Source organism: Halyomorpha halys, unplaced genomic scaffold, assembly GCF_000696795.3.
Source record: "Halyomorpha halys isolate HHAL.00 unplaced genomic scaffold, Hhal_1.1 Scaffold52.1, whole genome shotgun sequence".
Classification (NCBI taxonomy): Eukaryota; Metazoa; Arthropoda; class Insecta; order Hemiptera; family Pentatomidae; genus Halyomorpha; species Halyomorpha halys.
The window spans coordinates 334,998-353,216 of NW_027104988.1; the positions used below are offsets into that span (position 1 = coordinate 334,998).

General features: G+C 28.1%; 3 protein-coding genes across 5 annotated transcripts in view; 2 read left to right on the forward strand and 1 right to left on the reverse strand.

Annotated features, from left to right (window-relative positions):
* LOC106691913 (juvenile hormone epoxide hydrolase 1) overlaps positions 1-4,072 on the forward strand; it is a 27,125-nt gene extending 23,053 nt beyond the window's left edge. For both annotated transcript variants that reach the window (XM_014437823.2, XM_014437816.2), the window contains exons 5-8: positions 907-1,210; positions 1,894-2,087; positions 2,261-2,492; positions 3,846-4,072. In XM_014437823.2, coding sequence (XP_014293309.1) covers positions 907-1,210; positions 1,894-2,087; positions 2,261-2,492; positions 3,846-4,056 — 941 coding nt within the window. In that variant the 3' untranslated portion in view covers positions 4,057-4,072. The remainder of the gene's footprint in view (positions 1-906; positions 1,211-1,893; positions 2,088-2,260; positions 2,493-3,845) is intronic.
* A 5,132-nt stretch (positions 4,073-9,204) lies between these two features.
* On the forward strand, positions 9,205-13,703 carry LOC106691988 (keratin, type I cytoskeletal 9). Of its 2 annotated transcripts, none has more exons than XM_014437895.2 (3): positions 9,205-9,357; positions 10,688-11,033; positions 13,364-13,703. In XM_014437895.2, the coding sequence occupies exons 2-3, from the start codon at positions 10,749-10,751 to the stop codon at positions 13,595-13,597; spliced, it is 519 nt and encodes a 172-aa protein (XP_014293381.1). In that variant the 5' UTR covers positions 9,205-9,357; positions 10,688-10,748; the 3' UTR covers positions 13,598-13,703. The 2 variants fall into 2 exon arrangements, with proteins under 2 accessions (XP_014293381.1, XP_066903160.1); XM_067047059.1 differs by having other exon boundaries at positions 9,350-9,487.
* Positions 13,704-15,664: 1,961 nt separating this feature from the next.
* Positions 15,665-18,219, reverse strand: part of Spg7 (Paraplegin) — a 22,422-nt gene continuing 19,867 nt past the window's right edge. The window contains exons 10-12 of the mRNA XM_014437673.3: positions 17,897-18,016; positions 17,441-17,632; positions 15,665-15,994 (exon numbers count right to left, since the gene is read on the reverse strand). Coding sequence (XP_014293159.1) covers positions 15,803-15,994; positions 17,441-17,632; positions 17,897-18,016 — 504 coding nt within the window. The 3' untranslated portion in view covers positions 15,665-15,802. The remainder of the gene's footprint in view (positions 15,995-17,440; positions 17,633-17,896; positions 18,017-18,219) is intronic.

The following is an 18,219-nucleotide window of genomic DNA, read 5'->3' on the forward strand; positions in this document are numbered from 1 at the left end:
TGATACATAAAATAAAACATATTAAAACCCTTTATACATCAAAATATACTATTTACTCAAAAAGAGCATATTACAATATATATATTTATTAACATAATAATTGTAATGTTTCAGAGGTTCAAATCAGGTACCACCAATTGTCCTACCTGACTCACCATTCTCAATAAATACTGTCCAAACCCAAATCTACTGAGTATAATGGAATCATAAATAAAACAATAGAGCTCTCAGTATATCCCTCAAACATTTGCCGATAGTATTGGTGTAATTGCCTTTTTAGGGATTCATTTATCATAGATACCCATTTCAACCACACTGTTATTACTTCAATTATACTTATCAGGTGCAAGCACTATAATTCTGTCTTGTGAAGATAAATCAATTCTTCATTGGACTCATCATTCTTCAGGCCATATTTTCTGTGCAATCCTTCATATATTATTTTCTAAAACATGAAAGTATTGTTTTTCCATTAGTCTAAGTGACCATTATCCACACTCATGAAGAACCATAGGAAAGATTATTGTCTTATGAACCATAACTTTTAAGTTTCTAAATATCTGAGGATTTTTTAAAATGAGAAATATTCAAAATGTCTTGCATTTAATGTTGCAGTTTTTTCTCTTGAAATTTGTTTCTTTTAGTTATCACACTCCTCAGATGCTTAAACTTCTCAAGGCATCTTGAATTATTTCATGTAAAAAAATGTTTATTATAACAATATTTTACTTTAGATATAGCCATTACATCAAATTATCAAACATATCAAATTATAAAAATCTGTGATCCAAACAGGTATCACATCTTGCTTTTGGTATTATAATAACAGTTTTTCTATCTTTGAAAATTATATTAATTTTGCTTATTATCATAAAAACTAAGTATTTTATTTATTACATCCTGCAGGCAAACAAGTTCTGCCATTGATTATTTTACACGGATGGCCTGGTGCAGTCAGAGAATTCTTCAACATAATTCCTATGTTAACAACACCTCGACCAGATTCTGATTTTGTCTTTGAAGTAGTTATTCCTTCTCTTCCTGGTTACACATTTTCACAAGGTGCTTCCAAGCCTGGCTTAGGAGTACCACAAATAGCAGTTATGTTTGATGAGCTCATGTCAAGGCTTGGTCATCGTAAATATTATGTTCATGGAGGAGATTGGGGATCTGTGTTAGGCAATAATATGGCTATTTTATTTCCAAACAAGTAAGTCCATTTTAACAATTTTTCTTTTATGTTTATCAATTTGACTGACATAACTTTATTTAACATTGATTTTTAAGATTTGTCCTTCAAGTTTGATAATCGATTTACATCAACAAATATAACATTTTGCATTATTTAGCATTTTTTCTCATTAAATAATGGCTTTTAAGGAACTAATTAAAAGAATTCATAATAAAAAGCAGGCTAATAAAATTTTGAAATACAAAGACTTGCCAGACTATACCAACAATAGATTTACAAGAAGCTGGATAGAGAAGTATACTCCTGGAAAAATGAAAACTTTTAATTTCAAATTTGGAAAAAGTGGCAATAGGCTCTATCTCATGCACCTTCTAAGTGATTTTTCAATTTTCATTATGACTTGCACTAGTTTCATTAATAATATTAAATCTGTGGAAGTGAACTGTTACTTCCACTTTAAAATTAATAATTAAATTATATTACAATTTATTTCACAATTTTTCTATTTCCACTGGTTCCTATTTTAGTTAAAATTATATTGCTATATTATAAACTGCTAACAAGCTCCTACAAAAAGGTTCAATGAAAATTTTAATCCAAAAAAAATAAATATAGATTAGGGATATATGAGTAGACAAGTTATTAAAAATAATTTCACAAAATTAATACTTTTCTTTAATAGATTATATTTTGGTTCATAGGGTTTTTGGCTACCATTCGACATTCTGTATGGCAAGTACAGTTCAGTCAAGGCTTCGCACAATTATGGCATACTCATTTCCAAAATTGTTTGTCGAGGAGTCATTGCAGGAGCAATATATAAACCAGTTTGTTGAATTTTATTTCTTAGAGGCAGGATACCTTCACATTCAATCAACTAAGCCTGATACAATTGGTAAGAATAGTTGCTATGTTAAAATACTAATACTTTTTTTCTTCTTTGTCTATAAATAATTTGTTATTTAGAAAATCTTTAAGAGTCTGTCACACCATTATTACTTCATATTGTATACTTTCAACAACAGTTAACAAGATGGATAATAACTATATACAATTTTTTTCATTTAGGTGTCGCACTCAATGATTCTCCAATAGGATTAGCAGCATATTTCCTTGAAAAGTTCTCGACTTGGACCAATAGAAACTGGAGATCTCTACCAAATGGTGGTCTAGATAATTTAAACAAAGTTGAACTCATAGATCACATCATGCTATACTGGCTGACTAAAAGCATTACAACATCAATGAGGCTTTACAGTGAACATTTTAATGTAACAAATATTAGTTTTGGAATTGAGAGGTAAGTATATATTCCATTTTAAATTATGTTAAAGTTTTTCCTCTGAAGTAGGTATAAAGCTTTCCTAATATTTTGTGTGAGCTAGCTAACATGGATTTAATTCAAGAAGGTGATGATTGGCTCAGTAAGAATTAAAAGCACTAAATAGTTGTGCATTATTTATTGTTTAATTGGTATTTTCACCAATATTAGAAAGGTAGTGAGGACTATAGATTGAATCGAAAAAAACAAAACAATTTTGTAAAAATGTAAGTCTGAAGAACAAGAAGTATCTATTTTTCTTAGAACATTAAGGATATTAGGGTAGATGAAGATTATGTATTCTTTGTATGTTTTGTGATTGATATGATTAGGATCTAGATGAATGCAAATAGAAGACATCTTAAGAGATTTTAGGGATTAAGTTTTACGTTTTAGGGGTTAAGTTGGTACAAGGAGCTTTGAAGTGGTAGGGTTATCAGAAATGGTAATGAATAAATGTTTGGAGATATAGATTGTAAGATTATTCTTAGGTAAAGCAGCATAAGAATAGTAGTTGAGAGTGGAACAAGTGATGTGGTAAACAATATTTTAGTGTACTGGAATGGGACATTTTAAGTCAGAATTGATAATTTCAAGTTTAATACTGGAATGAGGATGTGGTACAAGTAAGGGGTAGTAAAATGTAAAAATTTCTTAATATTATCAGAATGTATAGGATTATAAGGAAAGAATCTACCTTACAACATTGAAGAAAGGTATTTAAGAGATTGTAGAAAGGATTTTTATAATTATTTATGAGGTTATTAATAATAGTGAATGGGTGGGGCTCTAATGTAATATTTTTTGCACTAATATCATTAATTCTTGCAAACCCTATATCTAAACCAATATTTATCATTTTATACGATCTATCTTTCTCCCTCACCATCCACGAACATATTTATCAATCATTTTCAATATCAGAGCCATCATCTTCCTTTCTCTTTCTTTTGGTTTAAGTATCATTATTTTACACCAATATTGCATTCTTTAATAGTGCCCCAACTATATAATCATTCCTTATTTCGAGTAAGTCACAAGACTTGGTAATCGTATAATCTCATCAGCCATTTGCCCTGAGTTTCCATTCTATTGCAGGCCATACTCCTAAATGTTCTAAAGTTTCCCTTAAACACATTTGGAAAGAATTTTACATAATTATAGTTACTACTATAAATGTACCTTAGGATGATTAGTATTAAATGTAAATATACTCTAAGGTACAGGTAAAAATAAATCACCCAGTATATGTATATGTTTATAAATAGATTATGAAGATCTATTTATAAATGATCAACTGGTTTTAAAATTAATTTAATTATTTATTTTCAGACATATGAATACTGTACCATCGGCATGTGCATGGTTCAAGTATGAATTATTGTATAATCCGAAATTTGTACTGGAAGCATCTTACCAAAATTTAGTTCAAATCAGCCACTTTCCAAAAGGTGGACACTTTTCCTCATATGAAGAGCCAAAATTAGTAGCAGATGATCTTTGGAAGTTTGTGAAAACTGTTAGAACAACCAATAAAGAGTAAAAAGTCATAAACTTTATTTAATATTGTAAATAAATATTCCCATTTTATTGTTTTTACAAATGTTATATTTGTTTTACTTTTTAAACGTTGTAGCAAACAAAATTTAACTAATAATTATTACACAAATTAGTCATTACTATACTTTTTATCTTTGTGTTAATTATTAAATGTGATACTAAACAAAATTGTAAAAATTCAATGAAAAAAAAAAAGGAAAAAGTAACAAATCTAGTGGAGATAGATATAAGGTTACTTCTTCTAGTTATAGAAAAAAAAATGATATTATAGTGAAACTTTTTTAGAATAATTTGACAAAGGAGTTTTACTTTTTACTATCATATTGTTTGTAAATATTAACTATTATATAATAATTTCTCCTGTGATATATTTCAGTTAATTTGGTCAGAGAATTTTATTGTAAATATAATTGGATGAATGTGAATGTATACATAATTAAGTCAGGTTTTTGAAGATACTTATTTAAAATAGAACAGTTAATTGTAGAAGGAATGAATCCCATTATAAAATATAAAAATGTTTGTAAAGAATTTCTATTTTATTAAGAAATGTTTGTTAGGTGGTAATATTTTAATCTGTTTTTAAAAAATTAACTGTATTACATTAAAGAGTGTTGAAGAAAAAAAAACAGAAACAGTTTCTATATTAATTTATTTTCATATATGACCATTTCCCATGAAGTTTTTATGATAATTTTGAGGCAAAATTGTTTGTTAAGTAACTCACTTTAGATTGATTATTATCTAATAGTTATTGGGACATCTCAGCCTTCGATGCCATACCAGAAAATCGCAAACATGTTTTTAAATATAAAACAAGCAATTGAATATTGTTTTTTCATCTGGTGAATACAATTAGATCTTTTCAACCACCTCAATTGGGTAATAGTTTTACTTATATAAACAAATGGTGTTCCAGTTTACAGTAGCATTGTATGCCCCAAAATAATGTCCTCAATAAGCCCACTGCCATTGTGTCAGAAACATACATGGTAGGTATTACATTTTCTAAATAACTTTTTATTTTTAATTACTGACCTGGCTCTGGCCTTCTGGCTGTTTAATTTATCAATACCAATTGGCTAAAAAAGAGAGAAAAAACAAGTTAATATTATACAATTGGAAGGTTTATCAATTGGAGAAGATGGTCAGAGGGTGCGGTCAGCAAAAAGAACATAAATTAACAAAAAATTATTTATTCATGCCGACTTTTTGACCTGAGTTTCAGGTCTTCATCTGGGAGGTTAGCAGGGAATTCAGGCTAAAACTGGAACTAGCAGTAGCAAAAAATAGCAGCTTTAGCCTGGATCCCCTGCTAACCTCCCTGATGACCTGAAACTAAGGTTGAAACGTTGGCATGAATAAATATTTTTTTATTTATTTATGTTCTTTTTGCTGACCACACCCCCAGCCATCTTTTCCAATTATTAATCAACGATCAACTATCTACACCTCATAGGTTTATCTTTTGATTCGATGTAAGTTTTCCAAACCCAGCCTTGAATAAATATAGTTACAAATATGATTATAATATAAAAAAAATCGTGTATGAACTGAAAAAATTGTGGATGTGATAAAATTTCAAAGATAAGAATTAGAAATCATAAACCTGGATGATAAATCATTATTCACTAACATCTTTGTAGAAGCAATAATAAAATCATTAGAAAAAAAAAACTGGAATAAATAAAAAATGATACTACAATTAAAGACATCGATTGAAGGAATAAAACCAGTTGTAAATAATAGTTTCTTCAAATATTATGATGAGTATTTTAGGCAAGCCATGGGCCTACCGATGGGATCAAAAATATGGCCACTAACCTGAGTGGAATATGTATGAGCAATCTAATAAAAAACTGTTTAGAAGAATTAAAATATAAGCCAATATTGATTAAAAAAAATACATTGTTAATTTGTTACTGATTATAAACAGAAATACAGAACACAAAATAATAAAGTGGTTCAACAGACAAATTAAAATTTACAATTGTAAAAGCCATAAGCAATATATTAGATATTTGAACTTGGTATTGATATTTAATAAAGATAGAGAGAAAATCAAAATAAAAAGGTCCAAAAAACCATTAACCAAGATAGAATTTGGAATTACCTATCCAAACATACACATACTCAAAAAGTAAACACATAAGCATAATAACAGTAGTAGAGGAGATAATTTGAAGAGATCTGAGTTAGGGACAAAAGTCCAGGGTGATAGTGATAAAACATCATAGCAGCATGCATTAAAAAACAACTAATTTATGGCAAAGTATTTAATTTGAATATATAGGACTATGTAACTATTAGAATGGTAAAAATGATAATAACAATAGTGTGTATTTTATAAAAGTCAAGTGGAAAGTATATTTTATAGAATGGTGGAATTTCAGATGGATCACCCTGAAGATGTGGGAGGAGCCCCGAAAGTTCGGTAAAGGAACATTTTGTGTGTAGTGGGAAATTTATACGAAGGTTTTTTTTTCACAATAAAACTTATTTAGAACAAAAAGATAAACCTTATAATTGAAAAACATTGTAAAAAGCTTCCATGAAAGAAAAAGTAAATATTGTATTAAGTTTATTGTAGGAAGATAATCTGGGTGGCGGTCAATAAAGGTATCAAAATAATAAAATAAAACTATTTATTGTCAATCAAAGTTTTCCTCCACTTTACAAGGCTTTGTCAGGACTGTCTGATTGTAGTGAAAAAGACAACTAATTGAAACGTTGATTAACAATAGTTTTCTTTTACTATTTTGATACCTTTATTCACCAACACCCAGACTATCTTCCTACAATCTACTCCATACGGTCAACTATCTTCTTTCAATATGAATAAACAAACACGGCAGTTGTCCTTTGTACTACAATCAGACAGCCCTGACGAAGCCCTGCAAAGTGGGGCAAAACATTGGTTAACAATAAGGTGTTTTCTTTTACTATTTTGAAACCTTTATTCACCAACACCCAGACTATCTTCCTACAATCTACTCCATACGGTCAACTATCTTCTTTCAATATGAATAAACAAACACGGCAGTTGTCCTTTGTACTACAATCAGACAGCCCTGACGAAGCCCTGCAAAGTGGGGCAAAACATTGGTTAACAATAAGGTGTTTTCTTTTACTATTTTGATACCTTTATTCACCAACACCCAGACTATCTTCCTACAATCTACTCCATACGGTCAACTATCTTTTTCCAATATGTATTAAGTTTAGTTTTGTTAAGTCTCTTTTATAGAAAACTTGATACTTAAAATTAATATTATTACTTAAAAATAAGTTCACTAAAACCATTTTATGTATATAGTAAAATAATATAAAATATGATCACAACATTTTATTTTTCTATTTTTAACAAAGGGTAAACAAAACGTATAAATACACTTGATACAAGATATAATGTTTCCTTAAAATTAAATTATTTTATAATAAAATAATAATTGAAATTATTACTCTTGATTGTTTTATTAACTGATTTTTTGTAAGAGGCCTTACTTGCCTTTTGTTTTTCCTTGTAGTTCTTATCCTGGAAACCATCTAGATATAATTATTATCTTCATTATCAATTATCTTTGAATAGGCTTGGTGTGTTCAAAAACAATTTTAAAACGTCTCCTTGAGATGAATTCAACCTCTTTTGGCAGATAAAATAACAAATAATTCAGATTATTAAAGTAATTAGTATTTCACATCAGTTCTGTAATGATATATAAAAACAAATCATACAGGACACAGTGATTCCCTGTTCTTAAGATTTTATGTGAAAAGTAATTTCAAAAATTTTGAAAGTTTGACATAACAAAATGGATAGTAAAAGTTTACATGTAATAAATTCAGTGTTACTGAATTCTTTAGCAACTTAAAAAGCTTTAGAGACTTTTGCAAAAATGAAAAGTCTCTAAAGCTATCAACTTAAAAGCCCTGATGAAGCTCTACAAAGAGGGATGAAACGTCGGAAAATAAATAGTTGTTAACTATTTGTTTCTCTTTTGATCGCAACCCTGACCACCTTCATAATAAATTCATTAGTTTCCTATTGATTTAATTCTTTAAAAAATACTGCAAGATGAACTATTCATTAATTTTGATAATAGTTATTCCAACGGAAATCTTTACAAATTTACAACAAATTCCCAAGTTAAAACCAATTCTATGAAGAAATTCATTGATTATAAGTCGTTATAAAACCGACAATGAAGATTAAATTCAATTTTTAAGACATTAAGTAAAAGAAACAAAAAAACAGATAAGCCATTTGATTTTGCATTACAGAGATTACAAAGATTCAAGAAAAAATGAAGTAAAAGTTGTCCTTGAAATAGAAGCATCACATTAAACCCTGACCCCTCTTCACTCTTACAGAGGTCAACTGTAGATTACACACCTTTAACTACAAATAGAAGCCAATAGATAACACCACCATCAGTACCCAAAACTTAAAAAAAAAAAATTTGAGATTAATCAATAAGAAACTTAGTGAATTTTAGTATTGAATATTATTACAGTTTCAAAATGTTTACATTATTTGATCACATAAAAAAATTATGTAAATTATAAAATACATATTCTATTTTCAAATGACCATGTAAAAGAAAAAGAAGCCATAATTAAGTAAGAGAAGAGTATATAAATATTAAATAAGTTCTATAAATCAACTAGGTGATTATAATAGTTGACTACTTATATAAAAATTGATAAATCATTGAAAAAGGTGTTTGAAGATCCATAAAAAAAAAAAAATTTATAGAAAGCAATTAGGTATTAAATCACATAAATCAATGACAATTTAATACCAAATAGTACCATATTGTGTTTTCTTTAAAGGATAATGTTGTAAAGAATGCTGAATGTTTCCATGTTCCTATCATCCTGTGAAATGACCATTCATTTATAAATATTTTGATCTAGATGTATAGTTATAAACAGATATACATCTTAACAAACATACAACCTAAGTAAATAAAACTATTAATATTATATTATTTAATAAAACTCAGAAGAAAAAATTAGGATAAATGAGAAATTTTACTTTTCTCTAATGACTAGTCAAAACAAAGTAGTTTTACAAAGAGTACCAGTCTACTTCTACTAGATGGCGCTATGTAATGGGAACAGGAGTTAGCTACAGTTACTGGCAGCTTCAGAATTCTTGACTTTACTTCAATGGTGACATCTAATAGCCTTCATAGAATAATGACATCATAGGATTATCCATTATACTTCACAAGGAAAGCAGTGTTCATTTTTCAAGAGAAAGTTGTGCTGTAATAGATAAGTAAATAACATTTTCTCTTTTATTTTTTGTAGTGTTACTCATAGTTAATGTTCTTCTTATAACATGATTGAATGAAAACAAGTTTATTTGGAATCATCATTTTGTTTGTTGAACATATTATTGGAATAGGGTAATAATATTTTGTCATAACATTTGCTTTTTGGAAAATAATTTTGTTATTTGTACCATTTTGTTGTACTCAATGAAACATTATTCAATAGTATTATTTTTTCCAATGGTTAGTATTCTTTTTATCAAAATTTAAAAAATATCTTTTAATTTAATTATTATATTGATGTATATATATTAACAACTTGAATAGATTTAGATAGAATATTAGCAGTGCTGTTTTCTATTAATTTTAGCAAAAGTGCATATATTTTTTTATTATGCAAAATTTATTTATATATACCAACTGGGAATTTTATTTTAATAATTTTTTTCAATTTCATTCTACAACTAGTCTATTACACAAGAAAAAATTGATTGATTTACTAGTACTTTGAAACGTTAGTGCAAATACTAAAAAAATGTTGGAATGATTACTTTTCTAGTTTTGTTATATTTATATATTTTCCTCCCAACTTGTTTAAAACTTCAAGGTGAAAAAACCATTAAATTAATAATTATTTAACGATCTAGGTAAGTTACAGTCACAACTTTTTGTTTATTGTTTAAGATGGATTTTATTTCAAGAAGTATTAATTAGTGCTCAGTATGTTTGAGAAAATACATTGTATTTCCTGAATCAGTTGAAAAATTAAAGAACATTTAAATATTACAATCTTTCATGGGAACATAGTCTCTTATTTTAGCTAATGAGTATTTAGGTATATTAATGATATCAACAGATATCTCATTGATTATGCAAGTATTAGAGAAAAAAAATCAAATAGTATGTTTTATCGATTAACTGACTCCAAATTAAAGGTAGGCTTAAAGGAAGGGTCCATAATACTGAAAATAAAAGTTTTTTTTTTAATTGAAAATTAAAATTTCTTTTTAATGATTTTATTTTGTGAAATATTTATAGTGTTAATCAATGTTAACTATGAACAAATCCACTCTTTGAAGAGTTGACTTTTATTTTCACTCTATAAATTTCATCTCCTACAAATAATGAATTTTGAAGTTGAAATTATGCATTATATCCAATATATGGTTTTGTTAGTTTTAATAGAAGGCTCGAATATTTTCTAGTTGGTAAATATTTGTTTCTCACTATTATATTTGTATTTATTGCTCCTCAGGAATAACTACAATGTTATATGTCTCATGTAACAATTTTTCTCATTGTTTTTATAGTCTCTCTTCTTGTTTTTATTTTCAGTGTTTTTAATCACATTTGAATTTTGGAATTAAGAACACTTTTAAAAAATTAATAATAAGCCATGGACGGTGATGGAGGATTCAGCAGCAGTGGTGGTGATGGAGGTTTTAGCAACAGTAGCGGTGATGGAGGTTTCGGGAGCAGCGGTGGTGATGGAGGTTTCGGGAGCAGCGGTGGTGATGGAGGTTTCGGGAGCAGTGGTGGAGGGTTTGGGAGCAGTGGTGGTGCAGATTATAGCAACGACTCGAAATGTTATTCTATTGACCAAGGGGAAGACAATCAAACTAAGTGGAATCAAGGACCCTTTATCACATCATGCGACGAGCCTGATAAAGCCTATATTATGGTAATTTGATTTTTTTTAACATTCATTGGGAGAGTGGATATAATAATTAAGAATTTAAAATTAATTATGAAGTTAAATAATTGAGCATTTAAGAATCATTGAAAATGAATAAACCTCTTAAATGTTAATGAAAAAAACGGTAAAATAAAATTAATTAATTAAAGAAACTTTTATTAAATTAATCTCTTCCATACTACTAAATAACTTTTAACAAGAAATAGGATTTACATTAATCCGCCTCTTCCCATGAAAAAGGTATGTTATAGAATAGCTATTAATAACATAGCAGATTCACTTTTTAATACACCTTAAAATACCGATGGTAGAAAAAGGATACCAACCTCAACTAACATTCCATGTACCTATTTTCCTTTTCTTATGGATACGAAAAAAAAAAAAAAAAAAATTAAGACAATGTAATGATAAATTTTTTCTGTGACCATTGGCACTGGCACTTTGTTCCATAATAGTTAAGAACAACTTTGTATAATGTCATATCTTTGTCAAGGTTATCAGTAATATCAAAGTGTTTTTCACTTGTTCAAAAAAGATCAGCTGACTATCTTGCATACTGTTACTGGCATCATAACACGCAAGACATTGCAAAAGGCCTTTAAATTAGATATCAAGAAAATATTTTCTGCCGATTCACTAGACCCAAAAATACACGTTTTACTCGACAAATAATCAACACTTTGGAGAATTGTTATAACTGTAGCTGTATGATTGTTTGGTCATGATTTTTCTGTTGCATTACCTCTGGTGTGATAGTTGATAGTATAAGTAATACAATGAAGCAACTGTCATGTTAACTATCACATCTATACGTCTTGACAGTGAACAATCGTGCAGTGTCAGATATTGCGAAAAAAGGCGCAGCAACTTTCATGGTGAAACTGTTTGATATCTATAGTCATGATTGCATTTTCTGCCACAATAGTTTACTGTTGCGACAGTATTGCCATACTGGTTCTGACAAGATATTTGATAGTACAAGTTATGTCAGTGGACTAACAGTCATGTTAACTCCCACGTTTAACTGTCATATGTTTGACAGCCTACTGTCGCAGCATATCAACCTTACCAAATGTAATGACGATAAGGGGGAAAACGTCATTCTTATTTATTGTTTTGATTATTTCTGATTTTGAAATTAGTTTGATTCAAAGTTTTTATTCAGCTCATCAAGAGTTGTGGTAGTTACCGTATAAACTCGAAGAAAAAATTTAACAGCCTTGGGCCCCAAAGATAATTCGCCCTGGACCCTAAAAATGATTCTACCCTGGGCCCCAAAAACAAATCGGCCTAAGGCCCAAAAATTATATTCATTATACTTCAAAAATAAATCAAGGGATGCCTATGTCCTAAAATTTAATATCTAAGGGAAAAAAATAACTTGTTAGTTGATTAAATAAAAAAACTAGTCAAATTAATTATATTTGAAATATTAGTTATTAGTATCAACTAAATATATTAAGAAAGTGGGAAATCATGTTGCTCGGTAAAAAAAACTATGAAATATATATAAAAAATTCAAGAATTTGATTCGCTTATTGTTAGGAATTAAGAAATTTTATTATATGGAATAATTTACATAATTTTTTTTCTCTAATGGTATTTAAATAAGTAAATTAAGTTTTATAAAACCAATACTGGTTTATTATAATTTATTTCACCATCGATTCAATGATATCCATTACTATTCTATATTAAAAAATCATTTGTTTTTAGACCTTCTTTTTAAAAAGAAAAAAATTTCTTAAATAATAAAAATAACTTCCCGTTTTATTTTTACAACTAATTATAGTTGGTTATAAGTCAATCCACAAATGATAAGTTCCATTAAACTACCAATTAATTATTAATTGATTGTTTTATTAATTCAATTTCTAATTGGTATTACGAGCTTTTACAGGTATATCTCTGTTTACTTTATTCTATATTTATTATCTATGTTTTATATTTAGACATATACAACTGATATAATAATGTTGAAAATAAACCTTGCAGACATTATTGAAAATCAGTTAATCAATCAAATAGTTTTGATTTCTGTCCATATTATTGCTTTAATCTACACCTCAGACGGTCAATATATTGTCAAAATTTGATATGTACTCCATAGTATTGACAGTGGCCCTTTAGAAGTATATATCAATATAGAAGTATAAGTTTAATCACTGACAAGTTAACAATGAGTAATATAGAAGAATCAATTGAAGTTAAGTCTTAAAGAAATTAAGTTTAAGAATTTTTTCTAGCATCTTATTCAGCAGACCTAATCTCCCTGATTCGAGCCCACAATTATATTATTGTTATTCTTTGTTCAGGATGATGGAGATAATGATAAAACCCATGGGTTATCATACATATACCCAGCACTGGCAGCTGCTTCATTCACAAAAGATACCTTACCTAATGAGAATGGAGAAGCACCAATGAGCTTGTTACTTGCGGATTCAGCTGATCTCGAAGAACAAGCAGATGGGACTGGAGATGGAACTGGTTGTGGCACTGTGGACTTCCTCTATTATTCCTTGGTATGCTGCTGTACAATCATGTAAAACTCTCATATCATCAGCTTTGGAACGATTGTGATATCAAGTGCTTCATAATAATGGTGCTTTAGTATTAGTATTCTTTTCATCATATTTGTTATAGACAATAAGATGAGCTTACTGAAAAATATTTTAATGGATATTTATTTTTATTAAGTATAGTTTTTTTATTTTTGAAAGATGATTTATTTAAATATGTGTATACAAATAAATTTTCATATGAAGATGACATGAAAATGATCACTGTATTGAATTTAAAATTAATTTTTCATATGTTTTATTTTGTGACATTATGAACATCACATTTGTAAACATATTAATTATTAACAAATATTAATCATCACCATATCATAGTATTAATACCTGTAAAGGTACAGTATCATAGAGTTCTATTCTTTGGCAACATAATGTTCCTAACCGTTGTAAATTAAATAATGTCTTGGCTATTATGTTTTTAAGTAATTTTATCATCTGATATGAGAGCCAATTGAATGTTTGTAACTAATAGTAATATTAATTGAGTAAATTAATAATATTCTATTTAATCTCTCTCTTTTGCCGATCGCTAATGTGTGAAGAAATCAACAAAGTTTTTACCAAAGTCTCATTCCAAAGCCATTGCTTGCCTCTTCTGTCAATCCTGATTCCATTCTCTCACTTCTTCGTAGTGTTTCATACACATTCCGAAGCCAACTTGCTTCACCCATCCTAATTAGGTAGAATTAGATGAGGTCCAAGCAAGAAAATAAACAAACCTGCTAGACTTGATAATATAACCTCAGAGATAAAGGAATTCATTAGTGGGTATGTCTTATATTTTGCATGTGAATATTATTTCACCTAAACTGCTCCCCTTTTCCTGAATTCTGCTTATGTTCATAAAATTTTAATTAATTCCTCTAAATGTTTTTCCATAGTAGAGAAAAACAAAATGTTATAATGTCAAATGCCACAATATCCTTCCTTTTTAATTTAAGAAATAAAAATACTAAGGCAAGAAATTTGAATTCAAAATGGTATATAGAAAAATCATTAATAATCTCCTTTCACAACAATGATGCTAAACAAAAATTAAAAGTTCATTAATGTTAATGCTTTGATTTTATGTTTCTTTCCAATTTTAGAAGTCACTATGACTCGAGAACATAATTATTAATCATAAACTATATATATATATTTAATATATAAGGCTGGTTGTGTAAGATTATTTAAATTGTAAGTTTATATTGTATACTTTGAATTAATTATTAATAGCTCAAAGCAATAATTTTGTATATCATTTGATAATAAATTATAAAAGTAAAAAAACAAAAAAAAAAAAACATTGATTTATTAATTTATTTTCATTCTTAATTATCATAAAAATTATTCTTAGTAATCAATAATTTGAAGTCAAGAAATAAATTAAAAAGATCAACTGAATCATTAAATCATTGATTTCTAAACTTTTTTTTGGCGGTGGAACCCTTTTGGTACTACTAGGAAAATGGTAGAACTCCTAGATTGTCATTTGAAACAAAGGGAGTGTCAAATGCTGTATTATCAGCAAAAGATAAGACTGGCTAGGATGCCTACATAAAATCTGTGTAAAATTGAAGAAAATCTGAGATAAGGTTCAAAACTATGTGAGTCAACATGGAATGACCCATTCCTAAATTATTTCACAGAACCATATATAATATATTATATATATGTACTCTAAAATCCCTCTAATTTTATAAGAAATCAATTCAATAAGTTCCACTTAATATTCATCTGATGATAGGAAAAACGTTTATTAAGTAAACATTGGTAATAATTATCAAGCATAATAGGATATTGTTTTCATTCAATATTGGCGGAGGCTATAAATGGATAAAGCTATTAAAAACCAACAGCAAGAATTTTTGATCATGTTAGTACTGTTGTGTATATTAGAACATTTTTACTAAATTTAGCTATTTAAAAATAAAACGATCATTATTTGATAAAAATTGAATAAATTCAACCTAGTCACAAATTTGAAAGCATAATCAAGTACTTGCTTAAAATTTGTTATTATAACTAGTATGAATTTTCTAGGTATAAAGAATATTTTAACACTCTTGACAATTATTTTTTTTCTAATATAAATAAATACAATTCATTTTATAACATATGGAAATTTAAGGCTCCTTTGTAAATGGTTTTCTATACAATTACAACATTAATATATAAATTGTAATACTAATTTTATTGAGGAGAATTGGTCTGTTCATTTTTGCTGTCTTGTGGAGGAACTTGTTCAGATTCTATTATGCTATTAAGAGAAGCTTCAAACTCTGGAACTTCAATAAAATTCCTTTTACTCCCTACAGGAGGACCCAAAAGCTTCTCAATATCTGTATAGTTCAGCGTTTCCTGTTTAAGTAACTCCGCTGCCATCTAAACAAACATCAATAATAGTATTTTAATAGATAATTCAATTTAAATACTCAATAGTACTGGTATCATATTAAAAGATTTTGAGTCAATAAAATGATTTTAATATAGAAAGAAGAATTTTATTAATTCAAACTGAGCAACTCAACAGTAGGTTAGTATTGGTAACTGGTTGGGAGGGGGGAACTATTCCAGTGGGCCAAGTGGTCCTTTTGGCCAACCACTGGCAGCTTCCACGAAGTTGCAACCATGTACTAACCAAGGTGGGAGTGTAAAGATTCATTTCTCAAAATATGAAAGCTAATCTTTACAGAATTAACAACAGTGTAAAAGTGAATTGTTATAAGTGTGAGACATCAGTAAAAATTAATAATTTAAAATAAAAACCTTTATACTGCATTTACATGTTCTACGATGTTCAGTCCAAAGAAAGGCTGGTTAACTGTAAGCTAGATAATTAGAGAACAAGTAAGCTTCAGGTCTGATTGACATTAGAATATTTCGCAACCTTAACACATTTTTTTAATAAAGCCGCAGTACTGAGCTTGACAAATTTAGTATTAAAACCATCATGATGGATGATATTAATTACATAAAGTTAAGAATTGGCCTTAACTGTCTTCCTTTGGCCTGATTACCTGGCCAAAAGCTTCTCACTTTTGTTACCATCTAACAGTTAATTTTTCATATCATACGATACTAATCATACTGTTGACTCAAATTAAAAACATACTCAAATATCAATATGCCTTTTGTTGTTAAGAAAGAAAATAATCCAAAATATTAAGTAATCCTTGAAATTATTTTATCACTACAAAATATACATATATATGACTTAACATCGAAACATCTTAAGTTCGGAATTGAAAGTTCTTGTTACATTAAGTATATTTTAACTTCTACATCTCTTGGCAAAATCATCTAGATCCATGTCACAACTAGACACAGGTGGTTTAACAAGAAAAATATTATAGACTTATTTTTTATTAATATACTTGTTTGAGAGTGGTTTAGTTTCTTTAAAATAATTTTGATCCTTTTTCTCTCAACTTTATTCTTTTTAAACTTCCGACGTTTCGACCATTTAGGTCATTTTCAAGGATTCATTATTTTGTTTTCATTTTTTCCTTTAAAATTTTATTTTGTTTTCATTTTTTCCTTTAAAATTCTTTAAATGCCGGCTAATTGCCTTTGTCCTATAAATTCTTCTATAAAATTCCTTCCCAAATTTAAAACTTTTATTAACCACTTTTCTTACGACTATTTTCATTTGCAAACTCCAAACATAACATTGGCATAATAGATATTTAGCACATTTTCCAAATTACAGCAGTATTTTTAGTTAAATTAATTTAATTCAAAACATTGATAAAACATAACCAATTATAATTCGGCAGTAACAAGAAAATATCATTTCTAAAGGGAAGTGGTCAAAGATGTTTAACTCACTGTGTTCAGTTTATCCCTGTTTTTTACAAGAATTTCTTCAGTAAACCTGAATGCTTGTGATACTAGAGTTCTAGCTTCAAGATCGATCCTTCCTGCCAGTTGTTTGCTATATGGCCGTTTTCCTTCAAATTCTCCACTTGGTGGTACATATGATAGCAGACCAATTTTCTCGTTCATACCAAACCTGCGTACCTGTGTTTAATTGTATAACTTTATTCCTTGATAACAAATTTACAACAAAGGAAGAAAAAAAACAGAGCAAAAGATAATTAATTAAATAAATTTTTAATGGAAAAGTAATAAATGAATTTATAATATACTATGAAAATTATGGTTTTTATATTTTAAGAACATTTATGTTTAGCTACAATGATAAACAGGAAAATTGAGTTCACATTTGATAAAATAAATGACAAATAATTGATCTTAAGTACTTAAAAACATGAGTTTACTCACCATTGCATATGCTAAATCAGTAACTTTTTTTAAATCTTTCTCAGCTCCAGTAGAAGATCTGTTAAAAGTTATGATTTCTGCAACGCGTCCTCCAAGAGCCATACACATTTTTGCAAATAGCTAAAATGGAAAATTGAAGAAAAAAAAAATGTAATAACAAATTTATTGATTAAATTTAATACAGTTTAATTTTTTCCCCCTTTTTATGTAATAGTCTAAATATCTTTCATTTTTGTAAATAAGAGCAAATAAAACAATTAAATCCATTTTAATTCAGCAGATGAATAAATGTTTATATTTGAATATTTTAGTAGAAATATTAT